At 37.9% G+C, this 20,757-nt stretch overlaps 2 protein-coding genes across 7 annotated transcripts in view; one reads left to right on the forward strand and one right to left on the reverse strand.

Moving 5' to 3' along the window:
* The window catches only part of KIF2A (kinesin family member 2A), a 75,851-nt gene extending 64,903 nt beyond the window's left edge, over positions 1–10,948 (forward strand). For all 6 annotated transcript variants that reach the window (XM_072826611.1, XM_072826607.1, XM_072826612.1 and 3 more), the window contains 3 exons: positions 824–925; positions 3,161–3,296; positions 5,597–10,948. In XM_072826611.1, coding sequence (XP_072682712.1) covers positions 824–925; positions 3,161–3,296; positions 5,597–5,682 — 324 coding nt within the window. In that variant the 3' untranslated portion in view covers positions 5,683–10,948. The remainder of the gene's footprint in view (positions 1–823; positions 926–3,160; positions 3,297–5,596) is intronic.
* Positions 8,767–20,708, reverse strand: DIMT1 (DIM1 rRNA methyltransferase and ribosome maturation factor). The gene is made up of 12 exons (XM_072826614.1): positions 20,473–20,708; positions 19,853–19,926; positions 17,466–17,552; positions 16,050–16,111; positions 15,866–15,959; positions 15,731–15,780; positions 14,788–14,911; positions 14,529–14,621; positions 13,243–13,307; positions 12,085–12,148; positions 10,795–10,901; positions 8,767–9,289 (listed from the first exon to the last, which is right to left on the reverse strand). Exons 1-12 carry the CDS (start codon positions 20,549–20,551, stop codon positions 9,247–9,249), a joined length of 942 nt encoding a protein of 313 aa, XP_072682715.1. The 5' UTR covers positions 20,552–20,708; the 3' UTR covers positions 8,767–9,246.
* Positions 20,709–20,757: the final 49 nt, after the last annotated feature.

A 20,757-nucleotide genomic window follows, 5' to 3' on the forward strand; every position in this document is an offset into this window, starting at 1 on the left:
GTCTACTTAGACTATTTAACCAAAATATGTATATACATTTAGACTTGTGTATTTTGTTTAAAACACTGCTTTTTTTGGCTCATATTTTATAAAACAATTTTAAATAAACCTCATTACTAAAGCCACATTTTGAAGAGATATAAATCATCAGATATTGGAGTTGGGAAAGAAGCTCAAAAAAGAAAGCAAGGCTAGAAAAATTTTCACTTGATGTAGGACTAAGAATATATTGTATTTATGTATGTGGGTTTTTTGTTGATGAGGTGAAGTTGTCAATTGTCAATTAAGATTTCTGTAAAAACTGGCAAGCATATTGTATGGTGTAATTCGGAAATTAATATTTAGTAAGAGTTGAGACCTTCAGAATACTAATTTGATAGGGTCATAAAAGACATTATCTTGAAATCTCTTTTTGGTGAAAAAGATATTTAAGACTTAAATGACTTAAATTGTTAGTGAAAATTAAATACAGAGGAAATACTTTAGCATATTTACAGCCTAATAATAAATGTATTCTTGAAAAATTGCATTATTCCAAAAGAGCTTGGTTTTTTAGGGTTATTCTGTGGTGAAGCCTGGGCTAAGTGAAAACTACCCCTTATGATAGGCTTAAATTTGGGGTGTCTTATTGAGTGCTACATCAAATATTTTTGACCCATAAAAAGAAGTTATAGCTTTGCCTTTTATATTTTAGTAGTCTTTATCTTTCAATCTTCCTCAGTTTCTAAATGACATTTTTTATAAATGACCTAGAAAAACTACTTTATGTAATATTTAAAATGTAAACCTTATGTCCTAATTTTTTAAACTTGTTCATCTTAAGGAAGAAGAAGTTTCTCCCCAGTTGTTTACTTTCCACGAAGCGGTCTCACAAATGGTAGAAATGGAAGAACAAGTTGTAGAAGACCACAGGGCAGTGTTCCAGGTAAAGTAAGACAGGACCTTTCATCAAAGTGTTTCTTTAGGGAAATTAAGAACTTTCATAATACTTTGAGTATTATGCTAATCTAAAAAAAAATACTTGTGTGTATGGGTATTTGTAGGGTATATGGGATATTTTGAGAAGAATGAATGATGGTTACAAACAGTGGTTTTTTTTGCACTATGGTGAAAAGATCTAGTTTATTTACTACTGTTCTGCTTGTTTTGCTTTTGTTAGTTGTCCATTTTTAGAGAAGGATTGAACTTCTGCCCTTTACCACCCCTTTGTGTTAGGACAGTTTTATTTGACAGCGGTAAGAAAAATTTCTAAGCGTTACCAGAACAGTTAAGGAGGTAGCTTTCTTTGCAGAGGAGGAAGATTGCTTCAGGAGAGGGACAGTAGTTACTAACAGTGGCAGATGAGTGGGGAGTGTTAAATCCCTGCCTATCACAGTAACTTCTGACATATTCATCCCATTGTACATTCAGCCTATTAAAAGCACTGTATGATTTACTGTATGATTTCCTTCTCCCCTGCTCCCTTTACTAACAAGACGATATCCTGGAGGGTGATACTTATGAAGTGAAGGTAGACATCATTATGGAGACTATAAATGCATTCTAAGAAAAAAGTGAATAGCTCAGTCTTTCTATTGACCTGTGTTATTTCTCTGATGTTGAAGAAATATTTATTTGTAAACAAATATTAACATGACTCCAGTGTAGGATATTTAAGCACCTTGATAAAAGGCTCAAAAAAATAAGAAAACTGTTTATTTTATAAATTGAGAAAAGAATGTACACTCATTCTATTACAGCTACAGTTTAGTCAAACTTTTATTATTAGAATCCATTTAGAGGCGAAGTGTTTAGATTAAATCAAGAGGGGACACTTGTAATTTAAGAAAATAATCAGTGTCCTTTTGGAGCAAGGTGTCTGTCATATAAAGACCATCATTTCCCACTCTGCCATTTTATGATGAAGGCTAAAAGGTCTTTGTATTTTGGCAGAACTGGGTATTTTTCAGTTTCAATTAAGTATTCTTTTTACAGTTACGTTTGTTGTTCCTTTATACTGTGATATGCCATTTCTCAAAATGGGGTTTTGTTTTAAAAGATTAAGTGGATAGCAAAAAGAAAGGAAAAATACGATGGTGTGTATATTTGTTTTAATTATTACATATATAGTTTTCTAATAGATGTCTGTAGCTAAGTTAGCTAATTCAGCCTGATAATACATAGTCTAGTTATGATTAGCTGTTAAATTGCATTGAAAGCTAGAAAGTTGCCCATGTTAATATCCAAAACTTATTTAATTCAGAATGATCTGAACATGTTAGTGATCCATGTGATCCAGGACATTGCTGAAAAATGAAACTTATAAATTCCACATTATCTAAAAATCACTTAATGGTTTCCTTTAAAACATTTATGAGGGATGCCTGGATGGCTCAGTGTTGAGCATCTACCTTTGGCTTAAGGACATGATCCCAGAGTTCCGGGATTGAGTCCCACATCGGGCTCCTGTATGGAGCCTGCTTCTCCTTCCTCTGCCTATGTCTCTGCCTCTCTCTCTGTGTATCTCTCATGAATAAATAAATATAATCTTAAAAAAAAATAAAGCAAAAAAAAATAAATAAATAAAATAAAAAAAAAATAAAGCATTTATGAATAGTAAGTAGCTACTATTTAGTGGTTTGTTGATTCTTCTAAAATTGGCTGTCCATCGGTCCTATAGTTACAATAATTTTGAAGAGCTGGTGTTTAGAATTTAGAATTAACTCTTGGGCCAACCACTGTGAGGCCCCAAATGGATTTGTAAATTCTAGATGATATGCGAGTTCTAGGCTACCATAGATTATTAGATTGTTCAGTATCTTTATTATATCATTCTTCCCCAGTTTTAGGGGTAGCTACTATACTAAAGTTTTGAGAATTAACGTGCTCACTTATTGATACTTAATGTATTTGATTCATTCCCTTCCCCAAACCCTTACCCAAGGTACAGTAAAAGTAGAAAAATGAAGTTACCTTGCTTGGCTTATTGTATTCTGTTTGTGTTAGAATTTAAGGAGATATTTCTTAATTTTACCCTGTAAATAAAGATGTTCTATACTTAGTAATATTTTAGAGAATACCATCTTAAGTATGTTTGATTATATTTAACATACTTGAAGTTTGTAAATTGGTTTCTTTCTTCAGAGAAGCTTATTGGATTGTTGAATTTTTGTCCTTTTAGGAATCTATTCGATGGTTAGAAGATGAAAAGGCTCTCCTAGAGATGACTGAAGAAGTAGACTATGATGTAGATTCATATGCCACCCAACTTGAAGCTATTCTTGAGCAAAAAATAGACATTTTAACTGAGCTGCGGGGTAATTTCTTTTTCATTTTAGTGTTTGAAATCTTCTTGATCTTTGATTGTAATTGGTGGGAGGATTTCATATTGTAGGAGGACATCCGAAATAAAAATTATGGGTACCATTTAATGTATTTCCAAAGGTATAAAGACAGACTAGTCATTCTGTTTTTTGTAAAAAAGAAACCTGGAGCATCCTTTCAGGTGCTCTTTAGTTTTTTCTCTTTTAGGCATTTGAAAAGATAAAAGCATCTTGTAATTAAATAGGGAAAATGTATTTTAGCAAATTTGTAAATTTTATATACCCATTCAGATTTTTGTTTTATAGATCAGTGCTTTTCAGAATTATTTGCTTAGATTAGGTCTATTCAGAACCATCTCTTCTGTAGCCTCTTGTCTGCATCTCTTTTCTGTGTATCTCTGTCATGTTTTTCCTTTGAAGACTTGTTTTAAACAATCAAGTGGAAGGTTTCAAGACCTTGAACAACTGAAGACCTTTTGACAGTTAATTCTTCCTACTTTGCTAATGGAGGGAAGCATGTGACTTGCCCACATGCCAGGTCCTTGGCTTTTTAATTAGCTTATTTGTGTAGCCTCACATATGCATTTATTGGGCATGCTTGTTTCTTAGGCACTGGCAAATTAGTTGTCTCCATTTATATGCGAATGGACATCTGTGTATGTGTACATGAAATGCAATGTAAACCAGATTGAAATTGCTAGTTTTTAGCACCAAACTGGCTAATTTTTGAACTAGGTCCTTTGTGAAATTGGTTGTTTGAAATCGTATCCTATAGAGCCAGCAGTGACCATTCACTCAATTCAGAATTGTTTGTGGAAATGTAGAGTTTCCAAAACTTAGTTTTGTTTTCCATGTTCTTCATATTCAAGCCTTGATTTAAAGTATTGTGATCATTTTTTATTTCTTAGCACTGACAAGCAGCTTTTATTCAGAACAAATCATAATGAATTCTAATTTTTTTCTTTGTAATAATGTGGCATTCAACTTAGTTGACTTTCTTTAATTTTTTCAGGATTACTGTCTAGCTATTATATTATTGTATTATTCAGTCCTTTTTTAGGGGAGGAAAAAAACTTTTTTACATCCAGAGATCATTTTTGTATTAATATAAGAAGTTTGAAAGCTTTTATCTTATACTAACAGGTATGAGATCCAGAGGTCCTTAAATTCCTTTCTAAATTTCAGAATTTAATTTTTTAAATATTGTCCTTCTGAAGAGGGGAAAGAAATTGAGATTCCAACTAATATATCTTTCTTTTCTTCCAAAGGCCATAACCTTTGTGCCATTAATACATTTTAAGTTGAGTAATTGTTTGTAGAGGGTGCTGTCCTGTTCATTGTGCATTGCTTACCAGCATCTTTGGTCTCTATTGACAAGATGATAGTGGCCACTACCCCAGTTGTGACGGTCAAAAATGTCTAGCTATTACAAAACATCACGGGGTGGTAGGGGAACATCACCAAAAATCACTATTAGAAATGGAGAGGAGATATTTCTCATCTTCACAGATGACTTTTATTTGCCTCTGTCAATTTATTTACCTATTTCTTATTCTGATGGGACTCTCAGTTAATACATAATAGTAGGAATTGTAAGACCAAGAAATGTATCATCCTATAATCCCCTTTTCCTATCCCCTTTTACAATCACTGATAAGAACAAAATGACTTTCTGTTTTAAAAATGCAAACATCTTTTGAAATTTCATAGCTTAAAAATGTAAAATAGGCATTGGGATTAGAAGTTTCTTAATATTGAGGGAAAGAATGTCTACAAATTTGAGGGAAGAAATGTCTACTTTATAGTTTAGTAAGATTCAGAGGCACCTGGCCAGCTTAGTAGAGCATGTGACTCTTGATCCTCAAGGTTGTTAAGTCTGAGCCCCACATTGGGCATAGAGATTACTTAAAAAAAAGAGAGAGAAAAGACTCAGTCTTCTTTTGAACATGACTGTACACATTAACACACATATATAGCATGTCTACACTCCAAAAAGGAATTCAAATAAACTAAAATTCAACTAAAATTCAACACTGTAAAATGCGCCAAACAGAACAGAAACCTGTTGAAGATAGAGAAATAAGTTATTTTTATGAATCTTTAAATAATGAAACTGTCACTATAGTTACATATTATTGCATTTAGTTCTGAGTTTCTGAACAACAAAGAACAAAAGGAAAAATCCCGAGTTTGTATTTCGAAGTAAGGTAACTGATTTGATAGGACCCATGAAGTTGTATACTGTATTGTGGGCAATACAGTACTTATTCTCTTGTTCTTTTCTTTTTTCCAAGATAAAGTGAAATCTTTTCGAGCAGCTCTACAAGAAGAAGAACAGGCCAGCAAGCAAATCAACCCGAAGAGACCCCGTGCCCTTTAAATCAGCATTTGCTGCTAAAGGATTCCCAGAACCCACACTGCTGTAACATTCAATGGTTCAGCTGTAAGGGCCATTTGAGAGTTTGAAATTTTAAGTGTCTGTGGAAAATGTCTTGTCCCTTCACCTGAATGGCATTTCAATTTTATGAAACACTCCTTTGTCTACAAAATGCTTCTAGTCCAGGAGGCACAACCAAGATTTGGGAACTGAAGCATTTTGTTTCATTTACCCAAAGAGTGATTTACTTTTGGAGATCGTTGCCAATTTTATTTTCTGTATGATGGAGTAAGGTTGTGAACTTGATCCAGAGGTGAATAGTAGGGGGAAGCCACAGCATTTCCTTTTAACTTGGTTCAATTTTTGTAGCAAGACTGAGCAGTTCTAAATCCTTTGCGTGCATGCATACCTCATCAGTGACTGTACATACCTTGCCCTCTCCCAGAGACAGCTGTGCTCACCTCTTCCTGCTTTGTGCCTTGACTAAGGCTTTTGACCCTAAATTTCTGAAGCACAGCCAAGATAAAGTACATTCCTTAATTGTCAGTGTAAATTACCTTTATTGTGTGTACATTTTTACTGTACTTGAGACATTTTTTGTGTGTGACTAGTTAATTTTGCAGGATGTGCCATATCATTGAATGGAACTAAAGTCTGTGACAGTGGACATAGCTGCTGGACCATTCCATCTTACATGTAAAGAAATCTGGAATTATGATTTTAAAACCATATAATGTGGCTATAATTTTCTTAGCATTTTCTTTGTAAAGAACTAAAATATAAACTAGTTGGTGTATAATAAAAAGTAACGAAATTCTGAGAAGAGTTTTATCTTAGGATAATACATATATATGCAGTGTGTGTTCCAGTGTGGTATTAACAGGACTAATAGTGCAATTTGATCCTTACCAATACCATTACTTAAGTGAAAGTGTCCATTAGCACCCCAAAATGTACCTTCTAAATGTACTGATAAAGGAAATTGGCTTCTGATGCATGAATACTTACATGTACACTGAAAGTAGTCCATAATAGAACTGTTAGTTTAAGCCAAGTGTAGACAGTACATAACTCCCGTGAAAAAGAATTAAGCTAAAAAAGAGTTGACTTTGCCTTAAAAGGCAAATGGAACCCAAGCCCCATCCATTACCTAATGTGTGATATTTCATCATTATTTGGTGAGAATCACCAAGTTCTCGCCAATAAATTGGTTTAGGGTATGCTGCTTTTTAAATGGTGGCACTTATTTTTACAGATTGCTACTCCAAGGAAGAAAACTGGCCACTTTTCATGTAAATATTTTGTTAAAAGATTTATATATCTCTCTAGGAGTTTTCCCTTAGTTCCTAGGATAGTCCAGGAGTAGATTAACAAGAAAAAATCTCCCAAGGATGTCTTGGTTAGATTTACTCTAAGGAACTCTACTGCTCATTCATTTGGGCCAAAGGGAAGCTATGAATAGAGAGTCACATGAGCCAGATTCCCTACTTCATTGTTCATAGCACCCCGAGGGTAGTTGTGGGAAATCCTAATAACACCATGGTGAAATGCTCCTCTGTAAACTTGAAATCTAGAACAAATGTAGATTTTCACAATGTGCTTATTAATAAATGATATCTATGGAATTGAGTTTTAGAGATAATTTACTTCAGTACAATCACCTTTGTTTTGGAAGGGACTCAGGTTTTCTTGCAGTTGTAAGATATGTTCTATTTGTGTTTATTTCGGAGAGAAGAATGGAGCAGATACTATTGACCTTGCAGAGGATGCTTTAAAAGGGTAGTTTTTGAGGCTAACCAACCTTCAGAGGGCAATAAAGAGATGTGAACTTGCTCATTTTAAAGCACAACAGATTACTCTTAATTTATTAATTAAATAAGATGGGTACTATCTGTGGAAGGTCTCCTCATGTTCAAATACGCTGCCTTACCCTATAATGGCTTCATTCTGATCAGTATCAAGGTCTGTCACCAGAAAAGATGGTGGTGGTATAATCCAAACCTTCAGTTTTACAGATAGGGAAAACTGAAGGCCAGAAAAGGGACTGAAACTCAGTAATTCATACGGGAAGAGGAAATAGAGGGAAAACTGAATTAATTCTTAAAATTTTCCTGTAAGGATAGACGGTACAAATGAATTTTGCAAAGTAGTTTTGTGACATTAAAAAAAACCTACTCTTGAGGTATATTTAATATTTATGTAACAAAAGCAGCTCAAAGCTATTATTTAAAGAAAAACTAATTTTTTTGGATCTGGATTTAACATTCTTTACTTTCTCAGACTTCTTATAAGCTGATATTCCTATTAATAAGTAATTGTTTATTTATATAGGAATGTTTTACTATATCACTTTGAAGCCAGATTTAAAAACAATGTTTAGGTAAACAACATCCTTTCTAGGTTTACTCAGTGTACCTTTGTTAAAATAATTTGGAAGCTGTCTTTTTATTAATTTAGGTTTTAAAAACAGTCATCAATCAAGATATTTTTATTAATTTCCTTATATAAATAAAATAATCAGGTACTATAATTCTTTATTAAAAGACATTAACAACACTTAATATTATATTGATAATGGTTTAAATGTAGTAGCTAATTAAGACTTGTTTAGGGCATGTATTGAAACTCTCAACCGGCCATTTTAAAAATAGCTTAAAACTAAGCATCAGTATATGAAAAGACACTGGAAGTTTCAGTTTTCCAGAAGTCACATGAATACCAAGAGCCTGAAATCATAAGAAAATGGCTGGTTGAGATGTTTGTTTTAAATAAGTTGAAGGGCAGAATTTGAACTTTAAAAGCAAGTTTTGATTTACAAAACCCTTTGAAAACCTTTTGTTAAACCTATGCCTTTCCCAAAGAAAAAGCATATTATCTTAGAGTTCATTTTATTTTAGTTGAGCATCCTCATTTCAGTTAAGAAACCATGCCCAGAAGTCTTAGGCTGGCATCACCTCATGGTGGCAGTAGCTGACTCATGTTTACCCAGAACCCTGATGGGAGCCTGTGATGCTACAGGACAGCTTGAAGGCATAGGCAGTGAGTGACAGAAGCTGTAGAAGATAAACAGAAAAAAAACAAGAGAAGCAAAATAAAGCAGTTTTATTGTGTACATGAATAAAAACAGTATGGGAAATACATTGGAGTTAAGCATACTTTAACTTTTTGTACTATTTGAGGGACAAAAGCCTACAGAGGTCCTCACAGTAATATACAGAAAATAGAACAAGTAACATCTTTATACAATAAACTGTTAGAAATGATAAGTTTAAGTGTAAAGTTGTGCGTGCCTGCGGCTCATAAAGATTATCATGTGTAGACTGGACCCTTCCCTATGATATTAAAAACACAACACAACCAAAAAAACCTTGGGTACTTAGAATTGTCTGATTGAGTACTGTAAAAATTCATAGTAATAAATGATGACAGTAGTAGTATTAAATCAAAAATAGTCAAGCATATAGTGTTCCATTGAAGCAAAGGCATAGTTCATCCTCTCAAATTATTAAAAAATATATAATTCCAGTTTCTTTTTCTTGAGTTTGGAAAATTCTGTTTGCCAGATAGCTAAGAAAAATGTATACCTTCTGCATTGAATCCATGTAGCAATCTGAAAAACCAAAATGAAATTAAATTAAAAAGGTAATTTAAAGCATGTAACAATGCATAGCTCTGGTACCACAAATTCTAAAACATCAGCAAACCTCTGAAGCCCACCCACTCCTAACACTAATCATTTAACTTTATTCTTCACCTAAATTTGTAAAACCTATAATGGTTAAAATCACATATTTTGTTGCCTCTTTTGTCACAGCCTATGTATCTTAAGCTATGGTGATTTGACCAAATTATCTTAGACCTCCACTATGTAGACCTAAGAGCTCACTGGAGCTTGTTCTGTTTCAACATGGTAAGTGAACAAGAAGCTATTTTGGAACTGGAGACAGAAGAGAGATGAGTGGTTAATCTTACATGTTCGTTTTTCCCCTCTGGGCTCACTGTTACTGAGGTTCAAATACTTAACACATTGCTTTTCTCTGGATACCTATGTACTTACTGGATGCTAGTTAGCAAACTGCATATGCTTAAAAACCTTGAAGAAATTTGGTGAGAATGAAAGAAAATAAGATGAAATATTTCTATTTAGACCTGAGATGATTTTCAGGATGGCCCATAGGAACAGTTCAAGATGGATTAGAATGTTTGAAAAAGGAAGATAGGTACTTATGAATAATGTTCAACTCCTAGGATTAACCTCTGATAAAGACTCAGTAGTACTGCTAGCCTGCCAATATAAAATATAAACTGAGTTGCCAGCTTAGAAAAGCCATAACAATTACTTTTGTAACAATCTACCCTCATTTTTTATTCAGCTCCTAGAACGTGGAAGTTTTAAACACGAATTGGCTAAATAGGCAAAACTGTTTAGTAAGTGATGGTTTATTAGGAAACCAAAGTGTTAGTGCTTAAAAACAGGGAGTGTAGGTTAATAACTGCCTGGTTAATTGAAGACTTACTCTGCTTTCATAAGATTAACTTGGTTAATTAAAGAAAAACAAATTTTGGTCTGCACTGCCCTGTTAATTATGACGCCATTCTTTTATTTTAGGTGTGTAGAACTTGCCTCGGTCTACAAAACAAGTAATTATTATTAAACCAGTTAGAAGTGAAAACCAGGTATGATTGTAATTGACATTATTTCACATGTAGGATCTGTTTAATAGCTCTTCCCGTTACAGAAAAAGAGAATGAGACCCATCTACGTGTATTATGCTTGCTTCTACTTTACAGGCTACTTTGAAGACACTATTAAGACTAACTACGAATGGGAGTTGGGGGAGGAGGGTGAAGGGGAGGAGAACACATACCACAACACACATTGACACAGAGGCTATCTCCAGGCTCGGACTGTTCTTTATTACTGTTCTTAAAATGTTCATCTGCTGCAGCTAACTAGCCTCCATCTTCTACACCAAATACTATTCCATGCCATGGAAGTGCTATGCAATAACTCCAGGTAGCACCTTATACCGCTTAAAAGCCTTTAAATCTCTAAACTGAAGGTGTCACAGTAAAGAAATGTAAACACTTAGGAAAAAAGAAAAATGTAATTACCTGATGAAGTCATCTATGTCCATGGAACGGGCCCGCTTGTCACTAAAACCTGTGCTGGTTAGGATTTGCTGTATTTTATCTGCTATGCTGAAATCTTCTGGTATTATCTATTAATATAAGATTCAGAATAAATGAACAACATATCTTTAATGAAGTCACACTGACTCTTTTTTTTTTTTTTTAGTTCAGTAACTGACAGTCACCTTTTTCTGTTCATGACAGTTTGAAAAGCCTATTTGTGCAGCTCAGACTTTTAGATCTCTAATTAGTTAAGTGGTTAATCTTCAGCACATACCAAATACTCAGAAAACCTATATACTGCCCTTTTTCTTATAAATTCTGAAATAGTTAACAGTTTCAGGGTTAAGGCACTTTATATATCACAAAATAGTTTATAGCTTTAAAATTCAGTTTATAGCTTTAACTGAATTTTAAAACAACTGTTATTTCTTTAAAAATACCTAACATTTTTTTTGCCCAAATTCAATTTTATCAGCAAATCTTTCTCAAAGAGATGACCTCCAGCCCTTGGGAATATTCAATATTTCATACCTCACATCTTTTCTCCAAAGATTATTCTTAATCCAGTTTAATATTTTCCTGCCTTAATATTTTCCTAGGCAGATGTTTAATACCTTTGTCCATAAAAGAAAAAATGAAGGTAGCAATATGATATATTAAGCCATTCAAGATCTGAGTCAAAAAATACAGTGGAAATTTGCTCTTCTCTTTCTGCTCTGCGTAATTAATTCAAAAGAACTGTATGTGTGCTGACACATACAAAATCGGTTAGAGAAAACGTTGCAGAGTTAATAAAGAGGCATGAGGCCTACAACTAAAAATTCCTATTTGGCCTATGCTTTATTCTGATAATCATTTCAATTTCTGAGTATTAAAAAAAAGTTACTTAAAAAATGGTACATGAGCAACAAACAAGGAATGGTCACAATACACTTAGCAAATGGTACATAATTTGAGCTGAGCAAGCTACACATGCTGCCTAAAGCTTCGAGAAAGTCATGACTCAACTGAATCTCCTTTTATGTCTAAAAACAACTATCTAGTTAAAGAAGCTCATGTGTAGTAATTGAGGCCACTCAGATTGATTCCAAGAATATACACTAGTATTGACCTACCAGAGTTCAAGTTAAGGTTGTGCTAGTTATACATCCCTTTTAAGGATCCTATGGACTGTACCAAATTAAGAACCAAGTGATAATAGATGGAAATAAGTAGAGGAGCATTTTAAAACACAAGAAATCCAAACCCCAGAAATATTTTTTTGCTTACAATATTATGGAGCGAACAGTGGATTCTGTAGTTTTTTTCCAATAGCTGTTGCACTGCGCTTGACCTGTACAATAAATAAGTGATGTTGCTATTATTATTCCCAAATCAGAGATAATTTCCTTTCAGCTTTATAAAGTTAAATGTTCTACATAGTTCTACATAGTAAAATTAAGGGGCTAAAAAGGTGTTGAATATTTAAACTTAAGAAACAATCATTAATTATACTTAAAAAGTACTCATAAATATCTCTGAAATTCTTAAAGGAGTTGTAGACTCTCCACAAAACATCACCAAAAAAAAGGCTAAATTAAGGCTTTCAGAACCTCTCTTTTGCCCTTGGGCTTCAAACTGCTATTCAGAAATGTTTCTAAGTTAATAGAATCGCATGAATTTTTCACAAGTGTGGAAAGGTTCCACTATCACTCCATTTTTTCCAAGGAAAAAAATCAGATGAATGGTCAGTTTTTGGGTTTTTCCCCCCATTTTGCTAAAAAGTCTGATCTAATTCCAAAACTCTAGGAACTTTTTTTGTGAAATTTTCCTGCCCCCCAAAATACAAAGGAAGTGAAAAAGGTATAAAGTGTGTCTGGAAAGAAAAATGTGTCTGGACACGGGTAATCTTTATGCTTTAGGATATCTGTTAAGGGGGATCCCCGGGTGGCTCAGAGGTTTAACGCCTGCCTTTGGCCCAGGGCGTGATCCTAAAGACCCGGGGTCGAGTCCCACATCGGGCTCCGGCATGGAGCCTGCTTCTCCCTTTGCCTGTTGTCTCTGCCTGTGCCTCTGCCTATCTCTCTCTCTCTCTCCGTCTCTTTCATAAATGGATAAATTAAAAAAAAAAAAGGATATCTGTTAAGGATAACGATCAAATTCTTTTTTTTTTTTAATTTTTTTTTTAAATTTATTTATGATAGTCACAGAGAGAGAGAGAGAGAGGCAGAGACACAGGCAGAGGGAGAAGCAGGCTCCATGCACCAGGAGCCCGACGTGGGATTCGATCCCGGGTCTCCAGGATCGCGCCCTGGGCCAAAGACAGGCGCCAAACCGCTGCGCCACCCAGGGATCCCGGATAACGATCAAATTCTATCACATTCTGTCACTTATACAGTTTGTACAGCACTGGTCTTCATACATCATATAAATGAGTAAAATACTCACTTAAATGCAGCAGAGAGTGTCTTGTTCTTCCTAACAAAGGTGATCCTTACCAGGCCATCCCATTCCTGAAAAAGAAGATGGATCACTTCTTAAAAATATCAAATCTTGGACACCTGGGTGGCTCAGGTGGCTTAGTGTCTGCCTTGGGGCTCAGGTCATTATCCCAGGGTCCTGGGATTGAGTCCCGTCTCAGGCTCCCTGCTCGGCGGAGAGCCTGCTTCTCCCTTTCCCTCTGCCTGCCACTCCCCCTGTTCGTGCGCTCACCCTGCCAAATAAATAAAATCTTTTAAAAAATTGGGATCCCTGGGTGGCGCAGCCGTTTGGCGCCTGCCTTTGGCCCAGGGCACGATCCTGGAGACCCGGGATCGAATCCCACATCGGGCTCCCGGTGCATGGAGCCTGCTTCTCCCTCTGCCTGTGTCTCTGCCTCTCTCTCTCTCTCTCTCTCTCTCTGTGACTATCATAAATAAATAAACAAATAATAATTAATTAGTTAATTAAACCTTGCCTATGTCTGCTAGGTATTATTTTGTCTTTTAATATATAAAACTTGAAAGAACCTTCTGGAATGATGAAAATGTTCTGTATCTTGATCTGGCTGACCCATGCAAAAAGTAAGACAATTTCTGGCACTTCTGTCCGCCTCACTGAATAGTGTATCCTTAATATTAAAAATTAGAAAAAAAATTGTTCCACATCTGAACAAGGAACAATGTGACATTTATTTAAATCAAAGTGCCATTTTCAAAAAACATGGTTCAAAACAGATATGATTGAGAAATAGCCTATGCAACATACCCAGAATGCCCTGAAGGAGTGATTAACAAACCACTCCATACTGACCACACAAGTAGTCATGTTTTTATCCAAAGCGACTGCAGTACAGTTTTACATCATGTGATGCAACTTCTCTTTTTAAATTGCAAAAACATGAATTATGATTAAAAAGTTATTCATAATATTGCTTTAACAACTATTTTCATTTTACCTTGTTTTCTAAGTCTTACTCAAATAGGTACATGTTTTCTATGGCTATAAGTGCTAGTGGGACGCAGTGGCATTCTATTCTGTACTTTTAGCAAACATTTTCCTTGTTTTTTTGTGCTCTTCACAATGATCTTCCATCCAATTATTCAATCTACTCCCAACACAGGGATGTCATAATGAGCATTTTCCTTCATGTTTGGACATTAAGGTCAACTCCATATTTTTCTGCTGCTATAGACACATTTTCTAGCTTGGTTTTTGTTCTGCCTTTACTGAATAACCTGGTTTTTTAACCTCACCTGAAAATTGATGGGTGGTGGTGGATTCTTAGGTTCTATTCTTACCACACTGGATTCTACCTTGGGTGGTGGCTTGAAGTTATTCTTTCCAACCTGTTAATCAGAAAATAAGGAGTCCTCTGAAAAAGTTTTATTTTTTTTTTTTTTATTTTTTATTTTTTGAAAAAGTTTTAAATTAGTAATCAAAGACGCTTTCCTCAAGAAGATACAACCAGACGGTCATGGCTGAGGTAAGCCACATTATTTCACACTCACTTACTTTCATCAGATGGTCCACACGTGCTAACAGCTGTGTATTGATTGAGAGTCTGCAGTATAATTTATCTCCAGGCTTTGCAACTAGTCGGAGAGCAAATTCTCTTTGAAACATAAGTACAGCACATCTAAAGAGACAGTAGAAAGGAATAAGGAAAATGGTCACTTTTAACTATAAATTTCTATTTCATTCTATTAGGGGGAAATGGAGCAAAGCAGTATCTGTGGTTAGTGAGAATTCGTTCAGCTTATTAGAAGTCATGATACTTTGAGCTTTAGCTTCGTTGTCACAAAATGACCCAGTTGGCTTTTCATTTTATTTTCTGATGGCTGCACCACTGACTCCTTGCATGTGTAAGGCCTCAGTGTTCAGATGAGAAAGCATTTCAGAGAAGCACTAGTCCATTACCCCTTCTAGGGAAAAAAAAACCCAAACACACAAAATTGGCTCAGCAGCCCAATGGTGTTTATGGGTTAACATCTGACATTGCAACCCACACTACAAATATCTACGTATATGTGTTTATGTAACTCAAGCAGAAGTTTCACAAAGCTATAGTCACCCGAGCCACATGCAGTGAATGCCCTCTGATACATCCTAGTCCATGTCATTTTAAAAAAATGACGGTCAGGACTCAATAAATTTATACCCATTTAAAGGGTTTTTGACTTGCAGTTTGAAAACCTGTTACATGATGTGCTAGTGACAACTAGTAGGGAGACCATTTCAACTGTCTAGACGTAATAATGAATCTGACCGAGGCTAATGCTGCCCCTTCCCAAAAACCCTGTTGAATGAATAAAAAAGACCTCCAGACAAATAGGTATTTTCTACAAAATACATTCTCCAATTCTCCAACAGTTTTTTAAGTGAATCAACTTTTATCTTTGGCTGTCTGTGTTCATGGCCCAAGATCTGCCAGTACTTTTGGTCTTTTGTCACAAACCTGAAAAAAGGTCGGTGCAGCAACAGCTTGAAGACAAAGGGGGAAGAGATCTGTAAGAGAATTAACTAGTTATTTCTGGGGATGACGCACCACAGAAACATTCTGTATGATGTTCCCAACCATCTGAACATATACCTGATACGGCAAATTTGCCACACAAGCATCAAAGAATGGCAGATCTGTTTTCAACACATCACCCACCAGTACCTGAAGTTTGCTGGCCAGAGGCCTAACGGCAAGAAAAAAAGCAGTTAAAAAAGAGCACTGTTTCTTGAGACTGGAAATGCACTTTAATTCTATCACATACACTCATACTCACGTGCCCTGAACTCTTTTGTGAAGTTCCGCTACTAGCCTTGGGTCAAGTTCACAGGCAATTACCTACACAGGGAAAAAAAAAAGTATCTGGGGGTTAATTATGGAGTATAAATCTTATTATCTCAATCCTAACTCATACACTATTAACGGGAATCACACTTTTTTTCCCCCCTAATTCTACCTTCAATTTTCCTTCAGTTTTCCTCTACCATTTCAAACCACAAGGAAAACCTTTCAGAAAAGCAGACTCTGGTCTGAGTGGCCCCTGTTGGATGGTCCCCACTCCTACTTGGTCCCCTGATGCCTTCTTTGGATGGTAACTGTTTCCTGCTATTGCCAGCCCATGGGCATTCAACTAACACCTACTGGTTCCCTTTATCCCATTTCTACATTTTGGATCCTTTCACCTGGAAACTGCATGAGCGACGACACAGAGAAGCTACCAGCAGCAGCCAGGTGGCCTCCCACTCTTTATAGTGCAGCTCTTTAGATTTCACCGTCTAGGTTCCAACCCTCCAGCCTCCTCGTTTCATCCCCCTTCGAGCCTAGAGGTACCCTAGAGGTGCACTTCATAATCACTAATTACTAAGTGATTAGTAATAGAACACTAATAATCTGCCTAGAGGTGGTACTGCTCTTTGCAACTATTATTTTGGGGTTACAATAGTGTTCCCCTTTTATTCTTTTTAGTCATCTACAACCATGTAACCAACTCCCTATATTAAATACCCTGTATTGAAAAACCGAATGTAGTTTCTGTTTTCCTAAATAATACATCCCATATTTTCATTTTTGTAATCCATTTTCTGAAAATCAAGAGACAGTTGACATCTTAGTTTCAGGTGTACAACATGATGTGTATATACTGCAAAATATGTATGTATTGTCGAAAGAGTCTAATTAGCATCCATTGGCACAAATAGCTACAAAAATTCTTGTGTTTTGTGATGAGAACTTTTAAGATTACTCTCTTAGCAACTTTAAAATACACATCTAATACACGTTAACTAGTGACCATGCTGTATATTCTATTCCTAGGACTGACTGACTCATTTTATTATTGGAAGTTTGGATTTTTGACTTTTATCTGTTTTGCCCATATTTTAAAAGATAAAACTGTTAGCCAAATATCAAGGGTTGCTGTTAATGTAAGAGCAATTAATACAAATAGATTTCTATTTGTAAACCAGGTGAGCTTGCTCGCATAGTCTTTTTTTTTTTTTTTTTTAAGATTTTATATATTTATTCATGAGAGACAGAGAGAGAGGCAGGCTCCATGGAGGGAGCCCAACGTGGGACTCGATCCCGGGACTCCAGTATCACGCTCTGAACCACAGGCAGACGCTCAACCGCTGAGCCCCCCAGGCACCCCACACATAGTCATTTCTGATACCAAAACACAAAATTCCCTTTTTACCTTTTTTGCCTTTTCTAGCAACTTAACAGTCATATTGCCAGTTCCAGGTCCAACTTCCAGCACCACATCAGTTGGTCTTAAGGCAGCCTGCAAGCAAGCACAACCACTGTAACTTTACTGGCACATCTGGACACATCATTTGATTTACACCTGACTATCTTTGCTCAAAAGCATATGGTTAAGAGATCTTATTCTGAGTCCATTTTTATGAGATCCCTTCATGATCTATGTGCTTAACAAAATTTTCTCATTAACATTAGGTGCAAGTGGAAATCTATCATGTCTAAGGTGGGGCAATAGGAGTCAGAAAAGCAGGAATAGCAGTTCTTTCTGGGAACGGCTTTCCGTTTTCTAGCTTAGAAATGATTCCAACAGCATCTTTTTACCAACTCTGTTATTATCAATAAGTTCAAACAAGAAAGGACTGCATATGTGACGCTGTCTATGGGATTTCCCAATTTTCAACCCCGGTATGGTTTCAGGATAGGAAGACTTAGAAATTGTATGCACAAAGCTGCAGTGTTCTGGGTGCACAGCTTTTATCAGATGCTCAAAGGGGATCCATGAGCCAAAAAGTCTAAAACATTAGGCCCTTCTCTGGCAAACAACATGACAAGATGAGATCCTCGACATGTGTAATGCTCTCCCTGTAGCCGCAGGATGCCTCCCTTTGTAGCCAGGAAAGTAATCTGTGCTATATACCCTTCACCTTCCAAACTCCATCACCCAAATAGTAGGAGCGCATCCACTACCCACCCCTGCAAGATGAACCTCGAAGGGGTTTATGGGATGCACTGCATCGAACCATAGAGGTTTCTCGGCAGAAAAAAACTTCCTAAGCTGTCATTACGACATCTTTTTTAGACCCTGGTTAGTAAATAAAAACTAACAGTGACAAACGGTACCTAGAAAAAAAGTGATTATGGATGAAAGATCTAAATGTGAGACAAGATTCCATCAAAATCCCAGAGGAGAACACAGGCAACACCCTTTTTGAACTCGGCCACAGTAACTTCTTGCAAGATACATCCACGAAGGCAAGGGAAACAAAAGCAAAAATGAACTATTGGGACTTCATCAAGATAAGAAGCTTTTGCACAGCAAAAGAAACAGAAAAACTAAAAGACAACCTACAGAATGGGAGAAGATACTTGCAAATGACGTATCAGATAAAGGGCTAGGATCCAAGATCTATAAAGAACTTATTAAACTCAACAGCAAAGAAACAATCCAATCATGAAATGGGCAAAAGACATGAACAGAAATTTCACCAAAGAAGACACAGACATGGCCAACATGCACATGAGAAAATGCTCCGCATCACTTGCCATCAGGGAAATACAAATCAAAACCACCATGAGATACCACCTCACACCAGTGAGAATGGGGAAAATTAACAAGGCAGGAAACCACAAATGGAGAGGATGTGGAGAAAAGGGAATCTTCCTGCACTGTTGGTGGGAATGTGAACTGGTGCAGCCACTCTGGAAAAATGTGTGGAGGGTCCTCAAAGAGTTAAAAATAGATCTGCCCTACGACCCAGCAATTGCACTGTTGGGGATTTACCCCAAAGATACAGATGCAATGAAACGCCGGGACACCTGCACCCCGATGTTTATAGCAGCGATGTCCACAATAGCCAAACTGTGGAAGGAGCCTCGGTGTCCACCGAAAGATGAATGGATAAAGAAGATGTGGTTTATGTATACAATGGAATATTCCTCAGCCATCAGAAACGACAAATACCCACCATTTGCTTCGACGTGGATGGAACTGGAGGATATTATGCTGAGTGAAACAAGTCAATCGGAGAAGGACAAACATTATATGTTCTCATTCATTTGGGGAATATAAAAAAATAGTGAAAGGGAATAAAGGGGAAAGGAGAAAAAATGAGTGGGAAATATCAGAAAGGGAGACAGAACATGAGAGACGCCTAACTCTGGGAAACGAACTAGGGGTGGTGGAAGGGGAGGTGGGTGGGGGGTGGGGGTGACTGGGTGACAGGCACTGAGGGGGGCACTTGACGGGATGAGCACTGGGTGATATGCTATATGTTGGCAAATTGAACACCAATAAAAAAATAAATTCATTAAAAAATTTTAAAAAAATAAAAAAAATTTGCAAGCTGATTATTAAGCACAACTGTTACTAAAACTTAATTTTAAAACAAGTGATTAGTAATAGAACAGTAATAATCTGCTGGACAAGTACAAATGTCCGTGGACGGAGTAAACGATCTACAGAAACCCAGGCCAAAGCCCACCACGCCCAGGCCTATGAAAACTAGAGCATTCTTGTCTCCAACATCTCGAGGGCGTCCTCTGGGCCCCAAGTGCTGCTGGAATCAGGTCGACAGCCCAACGCCCCTCCCCGTCCGCACCCACCTTGTCGATGATGCTGTTCACAACGAGAGGGTTTTTCAGTATGTGCTGCCCAATCCCCGTGTTGAACGTCAGTCCTGGAAGAAAACACGGCAAGAGCCTCAGTGTCCCACGGAAAAGCGGGCAGCGGACCGTCCCGGGGAGGAAGGCGCGGGCGGGGGGGGGATTCCCGCGCGAAGCGGAGCCACTGGCGACACCAGCTCCCGCGGGAAGGGAAGGCGGCGGCGGCGCGGGGCCCGGTTACGGCCCCGAACCAGATCCCCGGCCTCACCAGATCCCCAGATCCCCCACCTCACTGCCCCGGCCCAGATCCCCGGCCTCACCAGATCCCCAGATCCCCCACCTCACTGCCCCGGCCCAGATCCCCGGCTCCAGATCCCCCACCTCACGGCTCCGGCCCAGATCCCCGGCCTCACCAGATCCCCGGCCCAGATCCCCCACCTCACCAGATCCCCCGGCCCCAGGTCCAGGGCCTCACCAGATCCCTCGCCTCACCGCCCCGGCCCAGATCCCCGGCCTCACCAGATCCCCGGCCTCACCGCCCCGGCCCAGATCCCCGGCCGCGCCCCCGACCCGGTCCTGCCCGACGTTGGGCCCCGACCGCAGCCCCCCGCTGTCCCCACCTCCGGCGCTTTTCAGCTCCCGGCTCTGCTTGAGCCGCTCGCGGCGGCGACCGCTCGTCCCCGCCTTGATCTTCGGCATCGCGGCGGGCGCAGACCCACAGGCCTCCCGCACGACAGCGGCCCCAAGGCGGCGCCCCCAGGGCCACACGTGGGCTCTGCCCCGGGTGCCGCGCGCACCTCTCCGCGCTGCATCCCCGAGGGGCGAGGGCCCGCCTCCTCGCGCCGCGGGCTCCGCCCCCAGGAAGGGGCCCGACGTCGGAGCCCAGGGCCCGCCGGGAACCGTAG

This window comes from Canis lupus, chromosome 5 (genome assembly GCF_048164855.1).
Source record: "Canis lupus baileyi chromosome 5, mCanLup2.hap1, whole genome shotgun sequence".
Taxonomy (NCBI): Eukaryota; Metazoa; Chordata; class Mammalia; order Carnivora; family Canidae; genus Canis; species Canis lupus.